This window comes from Gobius niger (genome assembly GCF_951799975.1).
Source record: "Gobius niger genome assembly, chromosome: 20".
Classification (NCBI taxonomy): Eukaryota; Metazoa; Chordata; class Actinopteri; order Gobiiformes; family Gobiidae; genus Gobius; species Gobius niger.
This window is the reverse complement of record NC_136871.1, coordinates 2,232,891-2,250,642: the sequence shown is the minus strand read 5'-3', so window position 1 is coordinate 2,250,642 and position 17,752 is coordinate 2,232,891. Positions and strand designations below refer to the sequence as shown.

The window sequence follows — 17,752 nt, the reverse complement described above, 5'->3', positions numbered from 1 at the left end:
TTTTTTTCATTTTTTTGCCAATTTTCTGTCTAATTTTTTGGTCATTTTTAGTATTTTTTTCTTCAATTTTTCATCACATTTTTGTCACATTTTGTCATTTTTTGTCAATTTTTTGTCATTTTTTCGTCGTTTTTTTAATCAATTTTTTGTCATTTTTTGTCCATTTTTTGTATTTTTTGTGTCAAATTTTTATCAATTTTTTTTCATTTTTTTGCCAATTTTCTATCTAATTTTTTGGTCATTTTTTCTATTTTTTTACGTCCATTTTTTTATCACATTTTTGTCACATTTTGTCTTTTTTTGTGTCATTTTTTGTCAATATTTTGTAATTTTTTCGTCATTTTTTTAATCAATTTTTTGTCATGCTCGGCCCGTTCTCTGACTTTTCCAGAGGAAAAACACCATATTTGGGTGAAAGCGTCATCACGGGGCCCCTTAGCAGGACACGTGGATGTCAAATCTGTCAATATTTATGAATGAAAACCCGCGGGAAAGACGGCCTTTCTACTTCCGGGTCGCCCCCACCTCGCAGACAAAACATCATCAAATAAACATCATCATTTTTATATCTGACGTGAAAACTAAGATGTAAAGGGAGGAAAACAGATACAAATCTCCACTTCCACCACTGCGGGAAACATCAATACTTTCACCTAAAGTGTCTCGCCTTAAGTTCCCCTCGCAGCCCAGTGATGTTCAGTGAAGGCCTTACCCGAATATGAGCAGGTTCTTCTCCACCCTGAAGCACTCCGCCCTGAGGTACCTCCTGCCCCGCTCGCCCAGGCGCCGGGTCCTGCACGGCCGGTCCTCGCTGTCGCTGTCCAGCTCCGAGAACTCCATCAGCTCGTCGTCTTCGAACGAGTTATAGTGACGCGTCTGCTTCCTGACCCGCGGCGTGTCGATCACCAGCGACTCCTGGGGACAGATGGTTTCAGCTTCAAGTTTGCAGCTTTTTTTAGGTTAGCTCCGAGAATTTATGAACATTTTTGACACAATTGCTTTGTTCAAATCTAGAAGCTCATTGACCGACAGCCATCGATAACCAGTTTAACGGCTCATTTGAAAATTAAACAAACCTTAAGCTCAGCACACACTACACTACTCTTCTAGTCGTAAACGATCTTATATAGAATGGGGGGTCCACACTACACGACTGGATTCAGTGCGATTATAGAACGTCTGGGGGTTCACACTTAACAACTGAGAATGACAAACAGCTGATGTTTTATAACACAGCGCGTCTGTCGTCTCTACGGCTTCAAATACTGACCCCAAATCCACAAAGACAGGCCTGTGTTTGTGAGCGCGGGATAACGTGTGTGTCCCGATTGGTCAACGGTGTCAACAATGTCACAACACCGCAGCGCTAGCTTACTGCTACTACCAAGCTTCGACTGGGCTATAGTTCTGTCACATGGAGATAAAAGTCGGCGACAGGAAGAAGCGGGACGTGTTTCAGTGGATTTAATAAGAAAAGGAGACGGGCGTCGACCTCAGGATGGAGGAGACGGAGGAGGAGAGAGCGGGGAGGCTAGCCGCCGTTAACGGGGAGGCTAGCCGCCGTTAACGGGGAGGCTAGCCGCCGTTAGTGGGGAGGCTAGCCGCCGTTAGCGGGGAGGCTAGCCGCCGTTAGCGGGGAGGCTAGCCGCCGTTAGCAGCGAGGTGAAGCTGAACAGTTGGTCTCCAAACTCAGTAAGAGCCGCTAAACTCTGCTCGTGGTTGAAATGTAGCTGGAAAAGGTGGTTGTGGTGAACTTTTGCTGATATAAAGTTGTGCTGTGGCCATGAAATGAGTTGTTTGTGCCGCTGGTTTAACAGAGAAGTGAAAAAAGGAGGCGCGGCCGTGTTTTTCTGTCTTTATATCACTCTGTCATTGACATTTGGGACGATAAAATCACCCACGACCCCCCCACACTACACGACCCGACTCTGTGTGACCGCCTTCGACTAGACTCGACTCGATTAGACTCGGCACGACTGAGAATTAGAGCGAAATCGGGCATAAAAGTCGTGTAGTGTGAGCCGACCTTTATCTTTCAAATGAGGTATTACACAGTTTCTCTCCAGTCGAGAAGCTTTCAGATTTGGGTAAAGCCGAACTGGAGAAAATGCACTTGGTTCAGGCGGGGGTTAAGAGGTCAAGCGCCAATTCTGCTTCATTTTCTGCTAAATATTTACATCTAATCCTCATCATTAGTGGCGTTCTATTGCTGGTAAAGTGGATTATGAGAGTGTTTGGTCTTTTTATTCCATTTCTACACAAACTATATAGTATAGTATAGTTTTTATTAGGTTAGGAAGCTGCAACGCTCTGTGCAAAGGGCAGAGGCGATTGTGTTTTCAGATCACGCTTAAACTGCAGCATGTTCAGTTCAGTCATTAAGAGCTCCATCTGTTTGAGCTGGCAGGAGGCAACCAGGCTGTTCCCAACCAGGCTGTTCCCAACCAGGCCTGCTACAAGTCTGATGCTTCCACCCTGCTTTTCATATCCATTTTGATGAATCACAAACACTGGTCAACTTAAAACCCTGGACTCTTTGTCATATGTTTGTTTATATTCCATCACAAGCTTTACACGATTCTTGTAAAGCTTCTGTATTATCGCCTTTCGCAGTTTCTTTACCTTCTCGGACCTGGAGTCGATCTCCACCTCCGCGATCTTGGCCCATTTCTGCCAGAAGTTGGGGTCGTCCAGAGAGATGTCCGTCCTGTTTCCGGACGACACGAAGCTGGCCTGAGGAAAAACATAAGAAATATAAATAAGTTGGCGGGAACATTTTTTTATTTCATCTTAAAATGAAACCACCAGAGTCGTGAACTGGTGCAGCTGTGAGACGTTTCTGCTCCATCCATAATGTGAACTACTTACAATACAAAAGAAGGATTCTAATCAAATTATAATATTAACCTCTTAACCCCCACCAGAATAAAGCACATTTTCTCCGGTTTGACTTTAGCCAAATCTAAAAGAGCGAAAATGGCGCCGAAAACAAGGATGAAAATGCAACAAAACAGCCGCTGTTCATTCTACAAAAACGGGCTCTGAAAACAATACATAATGTTAGATATAGAGATCCATCGAATCCACTCTTTATTAAATGTAAGTTACTAAAATTTGAGGACATAGTCGACTATAACATCCTCCAGGTTTTGTATAAAGCAAATAGAAAAATATTGCCATCCAAGAAATGTTTGAGAAAAGAGAAAGTCAGTATAATCTGAAAGGAACGTCTTTAACAAACCCAGGTTCAAATCTAAAGCAATGGAACGAACTGTTACAGAGACAGGAATCAGGTTATGGAAGAAACTCCAGAAAGACGTGAAAAGGTCAGAAACTCTCCTGGAGTTTAAAATACACATAAAAGCTACAATGTTAAAAAGTATGAAGTATTTGGACATGAATAATGTGGGATATTTGATTTGAACAAACATGAATACGACGGTTTGTTTCTTTTTGACCATTTGTAAACATTCAAGAATACGAAGGTTCTGTATTTTATATATTGAAAAAACTGAATATAGAATATAAAAACATCTGTTAATACTGTGAATATATATATATATATATTTACATAAGACTGTAAAGTAACATGTGCAATAATCTCTGTATCAGCTGCACTTTATTAACTCTTCTTCTTGAACGCCGACTGTAACAAGTGAATTTCTCCTTTGTGAGATCAATAAAGGATTATCTTATCTTATCTTATCTTATCTTAAATATATGTATGTAGACATAAATACATACCATTTTCCAAAGGACAACAGTGTGAAGTGTAAAGTGTGAAGTAACAAAAGGGGCAGATATTATAAGACTTGTTCTTCTCCTCTGCTCCGTTTCACTCATACTGTGTTGGCGGTTTTATTGTGATGCATAATATCACTTTTGAATGAAAAAAAATAAATAAAATGAAATGAAAAAGAGTGATGGAAAAAGCCGCAAAAGAGCAACAAAAAAGAGCAATGCAGTAACACAATAAAATAGTGACCAAAAAAAGAGATAAAACAAAACAAAAACGCCTTAAAGGTCCTAAATCAGGAAAAAATCGACTTCTTGGAGCTTTTAACCATCTTGTTATGCTACTCTCAGTAATCCACCTGAATCCTGCTCTCTCAGGCTCCGCCCCCTGCTGGTGAACCACTGACCTGCTCAGTTGTGTCGTCACAGCGGAACGGAAGTGCTCGGCGTCTGTAATGTAATGTCTTAATTCTATGCTTACGGCCTGATTTTAATTTGTAAAACAGCTTTTTCATTATTGCATTAAAAAAAAAAGAAAAAGAAAGAGAAGAAAGGTCAGAGTTGCCCCTGCGGAAAAACAAACGCCCCCCTGAGCGTCTGAACAGGCGTCATGTTTACACTGGAGGCTGTGAAGAAGGAGCTCTTTCTAACCTGCTCTGGGGCCGAGTTCACTGAATGGAAGCGTCGTGTCTTCCGGGTTTGAAAAATACCTCCAAAAATACTTAGACTTATCACAAAAAATAGTGCTCACAGTCTTGTAGGTCTTAGCTTTCAAATGAGGCGTTACTCTGGCTTATAGGCTCTAAACTCCAGTCCAGAGGCTTTCAGATTTGGGTAAGGAACATTAACTCTTTGTTCCTTTTCCAGGACTTTGTGTGTGAAACGATACCTTGGCGAAGGTGGAGCCCTTGCCCTCGGTCTGGATGGTGATGGTCTGGGTTCTCCTCTGAAGGATCTGGTCGATGTCCTCCTCACAGAACTTGGAGCCCTCGTCTTCCTCGTCCATCAGCGCCCCGTACGCCCCCTTCTTCAGCAGGTCCTCCACCTCCAGCTTGGACAACTGCTGCACCTGGAGGAAACACACGACTCTTTCAAGATGGCGGAACAAAACCAAGCGCCTGCTCTTAGTATTTCTTCAGTAGTTCTTCAGGAAGGACTTGTTTTTCCCCAGCTCTTTTAGATCAATATTCACAAGCTGGATTAGAATTTCCAAGGGATTTAAAACTGAAATTACCCCTGAAATCGCGTGGGATAATATGTCAATAATCCTCTAATTTTTACAGACTTTTTTCCTGAAATGACAGACAGATAAAATGACTCCTTATATTCATTTGTGTCGCAACTCGAGAGACTTGCAGTTTTTGACTATCACCTTTAATCGCCCTGAAGCTCCACCTCCAGGGGCGGACTGGCCATATTCTGGAAGAGCACAGAGGGGCCACCGGCTCTAGGGCCACCGGTCTGGCCTCTCACTTTACCTTGCCCTAACCCCCGGGCGAAACCGAGCTTTGCCCAAATCTAAAAGCTCAACGTCTTAACTCCCGCCTGAACCGAGAGGATCTTTTTCCTCACGTCATCAGAATTTTAATCATTTTTTTGTTGGATATTCAACTCATTTTGTAACTTTTTTGTCTTTTTTTTTAAATCAGATTTTTGTCATTTTTTGGTTAAATTTTAGTATTTTTTTTAAAAAAATGTTGTCACATTTCTGTCATTTTTTCGGTCATTTCTTTAATCAAATTTTTGTCATTTTTATGTCATTTTCTTGTCAAATTTTTGCCACTTTTTCTGCACCTTTTTGTCAATGTTTTCTCACTTTTTTGTCACATTTCCATCATTGTTTTTGTCTCAGTTTCGTCTCAGTCTCATTTTTTCATCAATTTTTTTTTATCGGATTTTTGTCCAATTTTTTTTCACATTTTTGTCATTTTTCGTCCATTTTTTATCAAATTTTGGTCACATTTTTGTATTTTTTTTGGTCACATTTTGTCACATTTTTGTCATTTTTTTGTAATTTTCTTGTCAAATTTTTGTCTTTTTTTGGTCAATTTTTCGTCAATTTCTTGTGACATTTTTGCCACTTTTTCATCACTTTTTCTTCAATGTTTTCTCACTTTTTTGTTACATTTTTGTCATTTTTTCGTCAATTTCTTTTTTATCAGAATTTTGTCACATTTTATGGTCATTTTTTGGTCAAATTTTTGCAATTGTTTTGTCAAATTTTTATCACATTTTTGTCTTTTTTTTGTCATATTTTGTCACATTTCATGTAATTTTTGTCTTTTTTCATCAATTTTTCGTCAATTTCTTATGACATTTTTGCCACTTTTTCATCCATTTTTTGTCACTTTTCCCTCAGTGTTTCCTCACTTTTTTGTCAAATTTTTGTCATTTTTTCGTCATTTTTTATCAGATTATTGTCACATTTTTTGGTCATTTTTGTGGTCAAATATTTGTAATTTTTTTGTCAATTTTTTATACAATTTTTGTCACATTTTTGTAATTTTTTGTCACATTTTTGTCATTTTTATGTCATTTTCTTGTCAAATTTTTGTCTTTTTTTCGCCAATTTTTCATCAATTTCTTGTGACATTTTTGCCACTTTTTCTTCAATTTTTTCTCACTTTTTTGCCACATTCCCATAATTATTTTCGTCTCAGTTTTGTCGCTATTTCCACACCTTTTTTCCCAGAAGCTTTTGGACTGGGGTAAAGCCAAACTGGAGAAAATGCGCTCGGTTAAGGGGTTTAAAAGAAAAGCATCCAAAAACAAAAATGTGCCGGAAAAGCAACAAAAAAGTGACAAAAACACAAACAAAACATGACGAAAACGTGACGACAAAGCAATAACAAAAGCGATGAAAAAACAACAACATGAAAAAAAACAAGAGACAAAAACACGCCAAAAAGCCAAAAAAAGTACTGAAAAAGCAACAAAACCATCTGTGCTGAAACGACACAGCGCCGGCCGGACTCTCACCCCGTTGAGGCTGCCTTTGCGGTTGATGTCCTGCAGCACGGCCTTGTCCAGTCCCAGTTTGAGGCTGGCCTTGTCGAACATCTCCCTCTCGTACGAGTTTCGGGTGATGAGGCGGTAAACCTTCACCGCTTTGCTCTGGCCGATCCGGTGACAGCGCGCCTGGGCCTGGAGGGAAACAGAACCGGATTCAAGCAGCTTTGTACATTTACATTAGGACTGATCTGAGAAGGTTTTATTATACTTTAGTGTGAAACAAGGTTCGTTTTCAAGAGTGATTTTTTTGTTTTGGTTTTGAATGAGTTGCATCAAAAAAACATAAAATCCAGAGCGACAATTGAGGCAAATCCAGGCACGAGTCAAATCATTTAAGGCCAATGACTAATTGTTTTTTTGAGTATAGAGTTTAGTTCATTAGTCCCACTAACAGGTAACAGGTTGCAATAGATACAGACATATCTCGTCATAGAAGGGGGCGTGGTCTCGCCAAAGGGGAAAATAGAATCTTTTGGGAAACACAATTTTCCCTCTTTTTAGCCATTTTCTGGTGGAACATCAACTTATTTATCACATACAAATAAAGTCAGGTGTAAATAAAATTAAGTCAATCGGGTCCGTATGGATATTTTCTCACAGCAGATTGTGAAAAAACGGCAGTTGTAGCTTGCGCTAGCTAACCGTAAGCATTAGCCCGATGCTAACATGTAGCATCATGTTAGCATTCTCTGTTTTTTTAAGTATCTATGGGCTGTTGAACCACTTTGCTCCTCCCCATGTCTTTGTATCTTTATTTAGTAGAAACTATATTCATATTTCAGCATTTGTTACAGTAGTTTTTGAATAATTAGAGAAAGTTTAGATTTTTCTCCCACTTAACTGTTTTCAAACATGACCATATATGGGCAATTCCAGAGACGCCGTCTGTATCTATAGATATAGACGGGAGCAGAATATAGTTTCTACTAAATAAAGATACAAAGACATGGGAAGGAGCAAAGTGGTTCAACAGCCCATAAATACATAAAAAAACAGAGAATGCTAACATGATGCTACATGTTAGCATCGGGCTAATGCTTACGGTTAGCTACCGCTAGCTACAACTGCCGTTTTTTCACTTCTACAGAACAATCTGCTGTGAGAAAATATCCATATGGGCCCGATTTACACTTGACTTTATTTATGTGATAAATAAGTTCATATTCCACCAGAAAATGTCTAAAAAGAGTGAAAATTGAGTTTCCCAAATGATTCTATTTTCCCCCTCGGCGAAGCCACGCCCCCTTCTATGACGAGATGCGTCTGTATCTATAGATACAGACGGCATCTCTGGAATCGCCCATATATGGTCATGTTTGAAAACAGTTAAGTGGGAGAAAAATCTAAACTTTCTCTAATTATTCAAAAACTACTTTAACAAATGCAGAATTATGAAAATAGTTTCTACTAAACAAAGATACAAAGACATGGAGAGGAGCAAAGTGGTTCAACAGCCCATAAATATATAAAAACGGTGAATGCTAATATGATGCGTCATGTTAGCACCGTGCTAATGTTAGCTAGCGTTAGCTACGACTGACATTTTTTCGCTTCTACTGATCAATCCACTGTGATAAACATCCCCATGGACCTGATTTAAACTTGACTTTATTTGTATGTAATAAATAACTTAATATTTTGCCAGAAAATGGCTAAAAAGAGTGAAATACTGTGTTACCCAGAAGATTCAGTTTTCGCCCTTGGTGAGGCCGAGTAAATCATTCTCAAATTATCTTTTCTCTTAAGAAATCTCCCATAATCTGAGTTTGCTTTGTCTCCCATTTTAAGTTATTTTTTTTCTTTCCTTTTTTGAACACGTAGACAAACTGAATAAAACCCAAAAATAATAGATACAGCAGGTATCTCTGGAATTGCCCATATATGGTCATGTTTGAAGCAGTCAGATGGGGAAAACAAAAAAGAGAAAAATCTAAACTTTCTATTAAAAAAAACAATGCTGAATTATGAATATAGTTTTCTACTCAATAAAGATACAAGATACATGGGGAGGAGCAAAGTGGTTCAACAACCCATAAATACATAAACAACAGAGAATGCTAACATGATGCTGCATGTTAGGATCATGTTAGCATCATGCTACATGCTAACTCTAGCTACAACTGCCGTTTTTTCACTTCGACTGAACAATCTGCTATGAAAAAACATCCATGTGGGCCCGATTTCGACTCGACTTTGTTTGTATGTAATAAATAAGTTTATATTTTGCCAGAAAATGGCTAAAAAGAGTGAAATACTGTGTTTCCCAGAAGATTCTGTTTTCGGCATCTTTGTCTCTGCCATTTTAAGTATTTTTCTTTTTCTTTCCTTTTTTGAACACGGAGACGAACTGAACAAAACCCCAAAATAATAGATACAGCAGGTATCTCTGGAATCGCCCATATATGGTCATGTTTGAAGCAGTCGGATGGGGAAAACAAAAAAGAGAAAAATCCACCCAAAAAAGATACAAAGACATGGAGAGGAGCAAAGTGGTTCAACAGCCCATAAATACATAAACAACAGAGAATGCTAACACGATGCTACATGCTAACGCTAGCTACAACTGCCGTTTTCTCCACTTCTACTGCTATGAAAAAACATCCATATGGGCCCGATTTAGACTTGACTTTATGTGTATGTGATAAATAAGTTTATATTCTGCCAAAAAACGGCTAAAATGTGACGTATCGCAGCTGGTCGCCATGGTAACGCAGAAGAGTCGAGCAGAACAGAACCGACAGCTTTCCATCGAAGCTGAAGACGTTCTGTAAGCTCCTCTCTGTGCCAGTAAAACAGTGAGAAAGGCAGGACAGACATCAGCTCAGTTTGACATTATTTGCATTAGAAACATGATCCAAAACGGAGGTGGGTTTTTTGTCTAGTCACTCACAGAAACCGGTTGTGAAAACACATCTAATCAAAGGTGCACTGGAGTCGCACCTGCAGGTCGTTCTGTGGGTTCCAGTCGGAGTCAAAGATGATGCACGTGTCCGCGGCCGTCAGGTTGATGCCCAGACCCCCGGCCCGGGTGCACAGGAGGAACACGAAGCGGTCCGAGTCGGGCTTGCAGAAGCGGTCGATGGCGGCCTGGCGAAGGTTCCCCCTCACGCGCCCGTCGATGCGCTCGTACGTGTAACTGGGAGAGGCACATGGGAGAAGAAGTGTCACTGAGAAGCACATTCTGAGGTAATTATAATGAAATACAGCGATAACAAATGTGCCCGTAATGATCAGAGAGACGCCAACAACAATATGTTTACAGCAAATCATCAAGATCAAATATTTGGAGGTGGACCTGTTGTATTGAGACCCCATGTTTGGATACCGTAAATGCTCTAATAGAGGCCCGGGCCTTTATTTACTCAAGGGCATCTAGGACCAGGCCTTTATTGGAACCAGGCCACAAGTAGAGACAGGCCTTTATTTCTATTTGAGCAAAACGGACGACCAGGAAAACAAAGAAAAACGAGACTTGTGTCCATTTGCACCTAAAATATTAGGTTCATTTATTAATGAACATTTCAAACCCTTTCCCAGCGGCTGGAACATTGACGCCTTTTATTTTGTCGGGACAACAGGAAGTGTTTCGTTGCTGTTAGCGGAGCTTTGACATCAGTGTCACTGCAGGTTTCTGTTTCGTTTTTACCGGACCGGATTATTTGTTGTTATCTCGTGTAAAAGGCGAGTTTAGACGGAGCGTTTGTGTTTGTGATCGATCATGAGACTGACCCGAGAGAAGACGAGAGGCTCGCGCTGATGGGAGGAGTTATTTTGAGGCGTGGGACTGACCTGCACACGGAGCAGCTGGACGTGCTTTGAAGACGCGATGGAGACTTTATTAAAACCCTGGAGGGTCACACAACATTTGCCCTGTTTCCAAATATGGTCACAGGAGGTTTGAAAAGTGGCTAAATCTGTGTCAAAGTTACGCTGGGATCAGCTCCTCTGCAGCGTCGCCCTGGGTTCAGTTTGTTACTTCCTGCACGTGAGTTTTCATTTACACCAGTATGAGACAAATTCCTAACATGGGGATTATAATAAAAGCCCCGGCCTGTTTTAGAGACCGGCTTTAATTTGCCTCCGCCAGCCTCGAACCCGGCCTCTGTCGGAGACCCGGCCGCTAATGGAATACAGGCCAGTATTATGCTCCGTCCACACCAAACTCGATTTGGGCGTCAAAAACGCGCGTCACGCCCGTTGTTGGACGCCTGTGCTCATTCAAGTCAGACGCTCGTAACCAAGCGTCAAGACGCTCTCGACGCGCGTCAAGAGCGTCGTCGTGGAGCGCGTTGGGAGCCGTTATCAGTTATCAACATGGATGACATAGAGAGAGTGGCTTGGCTTTTATTGCTTCATAAAGCCAGACAACGTCATCTACGGGCTCGTCGGCGCCGTGTCTGGATTCATGAGATCGTCCGAAGGCGTTCTCAGTTTGGCGAGTTTCACCATTTGCTCCAGGAGCTGCGCTCGGACGAGAGTCGCTTTCAACGGTACTTCCGCCGTTTTTAATCCTGGTGTTTAGATAAAGAAGCACTGATGTGTCTTTCTAAAAAAAAAAGTCCCAGAGCGGCTGTAGCTCCGGTTCACAAAGAAGCTACGTCCGTAACTTGTGACTTGTTGACATCTGTGGGGCTGGCGTAGAATCTGCCCCGGTGGCTTAGCTACAACGTACGTCACTATGGGGAGAAAGCTCCTGATTGGTCGACGCTCGCGAATTTCGCCAAAAAGTTCAACATTTCCCAACTCGAGCGTCGGCCGCGCTCAACGCCCTGGAGGCGCGTCAAACGCTCACCAAGCGTGAAAAACCTCAAAACGCGCCGCGGAGGAGGCGCGTGACGCGCTGCGGGACATCTTGACGCCCCCCGGAGGCGCGTCCTCCATGTATTTTAAATGTAAACCTGACGCTTTGGAGGCGCCAAAACGAGTTTGGTGTGGACGGAGCATTAGAGAATTTACGGTATGTCTAAGCAAAGCAGCAGCATCTCCATGGAGACGAGCTGGTGATGTCCCGCTCTGAGGAAGGTTTTTTTAAAGAATTTTGTCTTGTCTACTGACATGGGGAAAAAAAGTGCTATAGGTGAAACCGAGGTTGCCAGGTCCAGGGTAAAAATACGGAATAGGCGGCTCAAACGAGGAGATGGTGAAAGACTGTTGTGGAGCGGAGGGAGCAGCGCAGCAGGAGAAAGGAGGAGGTGGAGGATGTGGAGGAGGTGACCGGTGCGGGACGGGCCCAGTAGGCGCTGCACCGTTCCAGAGGATCAGAGGAGACAGCCAGCCAGGTGTCCTCTGCCTCCAAGGGCATGCTGGTCTGGTTGGCCTGCGCTGGTGGCGCGACTCAGTCACAGTGGCTCAGGACTAACACCTGAACACTATATCGCTGTGCAGTTGTACAATGACAAATAAAGCACTTACTTTTTAAAGGGACTAAACAGAGTTAAAAAATTGTCAAGTTAAGTATTTTCATCCGTCTCCAGCCCCTCCAGCTCAGACCTGTTCACCACAACTGCCTCTAAAATCCTGCACTGTCTAAAAGTCGTTACTTCAGGTCCAAAGTGCCGTCATGAACGAGCTTAAAATAGAATCAATGACACAAGTCCAGGGACTAAAGATGAAAAACAGCCCTTAGGCTAATTCTGGCATGTTTACATGTATAATGTATATTAATATGCACTGTCCCTAGAAGAAATAAATACAATAAGAAATTGCAGTTACGTGTAAGACCTGAGGTGGCAGTAGTGAGTGTAAAAAAATACCAACTTGCATCCAGTCCCTTTAAGTCTTGCCGTGGCTAACAAAAACTGTCAGTGTTTTTTTTATTGCCATCCTGTTTTCATTGTAAAATGGGCTATTTCTAGCTTATTTCCTTTTTTTCCCTGCGATTCGTAATTTTATTTTGTTTGGAAGCTAAACACAAAAAACTATAATCATGAATATAAAATTTACATTTGTATAAATTAATATTAACAAACAATATTACATACATTTAAAAAAAGGGCGAGGATTTTGATAATATCAGGGTTTGCAATATCCATATCACAAAAGTCCACGATATATTACACCAGCAGGACAACAGCATTTGCAAACACATGTTCACACATCTGTCAGGCCTCTCAAGCTAAAGGCTGCCACTAGAAACAGACTCCTCTATAATGGTACCTTTGTGTAAATTAGATGTATATTATTTTGCTTATTTTTTGATAAAAACATTATTTTGAATGACAAAATCTTAACTCTCAGACTCTGAGAGCTGCTTCTTCAGACAGAGAAGGAGAAAAGGGCGTTTTCTCATCATGGCAGGAGCACCTGGGCTCTGCAAACTAATAAAACAACATTCCAGCTGCGCCGCATGTCTGCAGGATTGGGCCGTTTTTTCAGATTCTTTTGGCCACGATCGGCTGCAGAGACCTGGCAACCCGGAGCGGAACCGGAACAAATCCTAAAACGTGTCAGTTTGGCACAGGAAGAGGAAGACACATGTGGAATATTTAGGTCTGTATGTCACAACCTGTGCGTTTGGTCCAGAGTGAAAGTAAACTCATGAACTACGCCACACCAGGGAGAACTAGGCTAAGCTGAATGTTATAAATAATTGTTGGGATGAAAACGTCCCACACAGCCTCCTCCCTCCCGGGTGCCGTACCGTCTCTGTATGAGGTAGTCCTCCAGGATGTCCAGGCAGCGGACCATCTGACTGAACACCAGCACCTTGTGACCGCCCGACAGCAGCTTGGGCAACAGTTTGTCGATCAGCACCAGCTTCCCCGCGGCCTGGATCATGGCCTGGAGCTGGAAGTCCAGGGCGTCGGGACTGTGGCTCTTCCGGAAGCTCTCCAGGATCTTCTCCTCGGCGCCTGATGGAAATAAAAAGTCAGACGTGGCTAGAAAGTGGCGAGTTAGTACGAACAAACAAGTCTCCAAAGCAGGGCCACAGGTGGGCAATATATCATGGAAGATATGCAATTTTACAATATCAAGTTTCTCTCCAGGGTCAACAAATGTGTGGGGAAAAATGGAGGGAAAAAAATGTAAAAAGTGATGGGGGAAGAAATTGGGAAAGATTTTTTTGGAATGTAAAAAAAATAGAGGAAAATTGGGGAGAATAAATAGGGAAAAGAGGTTTTTGTTCTGCCATTTTGTATCTTTTTGAGCGACAAAGCAATGTAAATAAGATGTTTGCCAGCACAATTATAGCATATTTCTGAAAAAATGTTGCTTCATGAATGACCCAGCCAGTCGATTTAAGCACAAATAAAAGTAAATGTATCCGTTTGCATATGAGCTTTATACATGCATAACTTTACTGAGTCCTTTGCCCATTTTTACTGAGCTGTTTTGGCCCTAAAAGAACAAAACAAAATAAAAATAGGGTCCTCTGCCTGAAAAGCATAGACCATTTTTGTGGTCAGACCGCCTTTGCTCTGCCCAATCCCGTCAGACCTTGAAAGCTCAGCAGGGAAGGGCCTGGTCGGTACTTGGATGGGAGACCGTTTGGTAACACCAGGAAGCCTAGCGAATGGAGTGAGTGAGTGAGTGGTTGGTGGTGGTCGGAGGGGCCGATGGCGCAGACTGGTTGCCTCGCTTTCGTCAGTCTACCCCAGGGCAGCTGTGGCTACAATAGTAGCTTACCACCACCGAGTATGGAGTGAACGAATAGTGCAATGTAAAGCGTCTTTGAGTGTCCAAAAAAGCGCTATATAAAACCAATGCATTATTTTTCTTTTATTCTTTAAAAGGAGCCTTTAAAAGAGCACCTGATCTGGTCTGGCCCCACAGTCTGAACAAAAAGTCATGTTCTGTTACTTCTGTCTCCAGCTTGACTCCAGCTATCTCATCCTCTCTGCTATAAAGGTCATGAAACTGCAACAACACACTGCGAAAAGTGGATTCTAAGCAAGTAAAAAATGTCTTACTTTAAGAAATAAGTTCTTATTTTTTCCCTAAAAAGTAACAATGTTTTGCCGAGTTTTCTTGAGTAAAAAAAATCTTATGTTAGGAAATAAAATCTAGGCATTTCTTGTTCAGATATATTTGCTAAAAACATGTTAATTTTTCTTGTAACAAGAAAGAAAAACTTTTTGAATCTTCTTAAGCTTTGGACAAAGAATATAATAAAAAAATATTTTTCTTATTTTAGGAAAAACTAAGATCACAACAACTCTTAATGTAAGAACTGATTCTCACAGAGAGATAATACATTCCATTCTTTAAAGTGGGCGGCTCGGTGGCACAGCGGTTAGAGCCTCAGCTTCACAGCTGGAAGGTCCTGGGTTCGATTCTTACCAAGAAAAAAATGCTGACCCCATTGGCAGAATTTTCTCCTTATTAAGATTTTTTCCTTGTTTTTAGTAGGGTACTTTTTGCAGTGTAGGCTGAACAAGTTGTATATATATAAAAAAAAAGATGTTTCCCCATCCAAGTCCCTCTAAACAGGCTGATTTTTGTGATAATCCATGAGACCGAGTTCACCATGTGACACATGTTTGTATAGTTGTGTGTTCTGCAGAGCTTCCACACCTGTGATGAGATAGGGATGGTTGCAGCATTTGCGGAGCTCCATCATGGTGTTGATGAGGTTGGGCATGTTGTGCTGGTTCGCTCCTTTGGCCAGAAACGAGAAGTTCTTCTCCAGGATGGCTCGGTAGTACTTCTTCTGCATGTTGGTCAACTCCACCTGGAACAACATACAATATATATATAATACATAATACCTATAGTTCAAACTTAAGTGGTTTGTGCAAATGTACGTGTTCTCATACTGTGTAAATGTACGTGTTCTCATACTGCAGTGTTTCCCGTCACTTTAATAAATTGTACACGACTTACCTCTATGATGGTCTCTTCTTTGGGCGCCAGGTTCTTCTCCACGTCGTCCTTCAGCCTCCTCAGCATCATGGGTTTCAGGATGGCCTGGAGCTTCTTCACCTGCGGTCGGCACATGAGAAACCACGACAGGAGTGAATGTTTTATGACAATGTGCAGCTTGAATGCAGAAGTACTCACATGAGATCACGTTATTGACAGGACTAGTTTGACTTATTCTCTTCCATTTCTACTGAACCGTCATTGTTTTACTGGCAAAGTTAAACCTCTGCAACGTCAGAAGATTTATTTCTGAAACAGTGATGCATTCATTTCTCTTTCAATGAGGTGAAGGTCTGGATTCTGTGGTCCAGTGTTCATTTTGACAACAAGTTTGGATTTAGTTTTAGTTAAGATCTACTCAAATCATTCCTTTGAGGTTTAGCTTATTTTTAGTCAGCCAAAATTCCATGCAAAATTAGTCAACTTCGCGCTGGAAAAATGACCATCTTTAATGATATAAAATGGCTGGATTTAAGGTTCTTTATTTTGAATTTGTCCAAGACTCGATCAAAATGCAAATACTAAAATCAGACAAATTCACTTTTACATTTAAAAATATTCCTTTTTCACTCCAAGTGACACAAAACAAGCTGAATTAATTAATAAGCTTGCTCCATTGGCGATGATAGGTTGTATCTTAGGACCCACCATAATCCAGGGTTCCAAACCGCGACCCAATATCATCAACATCATTATACATTATAAACCTATAAACCTCACTTACTCTGTGGTGCATCAGGCTGGTCACAAGCAATAAATCCATAATTAAACCTGTTGAATCTCTTTATAAACAAAACTTAGGATTCTAGAGGAAATCACCACAGTATCATCACTGTCAAATATTGACCAAATATAAAAAGCTCAATTTTGAATATATAGTTAAATCAGCCAATCTAAAACTACTATTCAAGATTGTTAATAATGTGGCACCTTCACCACTGAAAAATTTCGTCCAATTAACATCTGATCAGAGTCAGAACAACAAGGTCACCAGTCAGAGGCCAATGGACCAAAACGAGAAACAGCATCAGGACAATCGGCATTTTCTTTTAAAACTATCTCTGAACGGAACAAACTTCCAACTGCACAAAATTATGCAAAGACTTAAAACGATTCTGCCTGAGTGCGAAACAACATTTTCTGGGAAATCAAACATGTCGGCATTAAAGAAAACAACAACAGCAACAACTAAATGTTACATCTGAGAAGAGTCGGGGCGGGTATAGACGATAGAGGAACAAGTTTTCCCTTTAATAAAATGTACTTTCTTAAAAATTGTATATAAAATGTAAATACTGTCTGTAAATATTATGAACTGTATTGTTTTATGCTTTTTGTTGTGTTTTGTAAGTGTCTGTCTCGGGGACTGCAGATGGAACTAAAGTCTGGTACAAAACATCTTTTCATCTGCTGATTAATGCTCCTGTACATGTCCCTGTCAAAGAAATAAAATAAAATAAACTATAAAGCTGAAATCATATTAAAAAAACTGTATTTTTACATAGTTACTTGTATCTAAACTTTTATAGAGGATAAATATTGAAAGAAATGTACTCTCTGCACTAAAAATCCACCGTTTGAGAACCACTGGGCTACTCAAACTCTAGATTTAATCTCTTCATTCAGGTCAAATGTATCCAACTTCTTCCTTAAAATGATGATTCTTTATCCAGTGTAGTCAAAGTTTTAGCTAAACTTTAAACAGGAAAAATATTACTTAGACTAAAATGTTGTAGATGCAATTAACACCGCTGTGGTGGATAATCCATGTGTAAAAAGCAACGCTCAATTAACCGCTCTTTCCGAATTGTTGCTGAATATGATCAACAGCTACAGCCTCAAACCCAGGCGGCGACTTTTCCAGTAATCAGGCAAAGCGTCTTCAGAGCAATTAAATAAACCTTTTCTCCACTGATCTTTAAGCGACAGAATGTTATTCACCTCTTAAGGCGAGACACTGCAGGTGAATAGGGGAAAAAGTAAATGTAGAGATGTCAATTTGAAACTTTTGCTGAACATTACAGATAAATATGAGAAAAAAATGTATTGCATTTTTTTCTGTCATTTTATGTTTTCACATAAAAATAAGGCATTTTGAGCATTAAAATGGCCAAAATTGCCTATATTTTGGGCAACGAAATCA

The 17,752-nt window shown here is 40.7% G+C and overlaps 1 protein-coding gene across 1 annotated transcript in view; it reads right to left on the bottom strand.

The window, feature by feature from the left end:
* The window catches only part of chd6 (chromodomain helicase DNA binding protein 6), a gene marked incomplete at its 3' end in the record, with an annotated part of 205,762 nt that overhangs the window by 59,200 nt on the left and 128,810 nt on the right, over nucleotides 1-17,752 (bottom strand). Inside the window, exons 16-23 of the mRNA XM_079578449.1 lie at nucleotides 15,571-15,669; nucleotides 15,262-15,418; nucleotides 13,388-13,598; nucleotides 9,688-9,883; nucleotides 6,715-6,879; nucleotides 4,625-4,804; nucleotides 2,623-2,733; nucleotides 713-915 (exon numbers count right to left, since the gene is read on the bottom strand). Coding sequence (XP_079434575.1) covers nucleotides 713-915; nucleotides 2,623-2,733; nucleotides 4,625-4,804; nucleotides 6,715-6,879; nucleotides 9,688-9,883; nucleotides 13,388-13,598; nucleotides 15,262-15,418; nucleotides 15,571-15,669 — 1,322 coding nt within the window. The remainder of the gene's footprint in view (nucleotides 1-712; nucleotides 916-2,622; nucleotides 2,734-4,624; nucleotides 4,805-6,714; nucleotides 6,880-9,687; nucleotides 9,884-13,387; nucleotides 13,599-15,261; nucleotides 15,419-15,570; nucleotides 15,670-17,752) is intronic.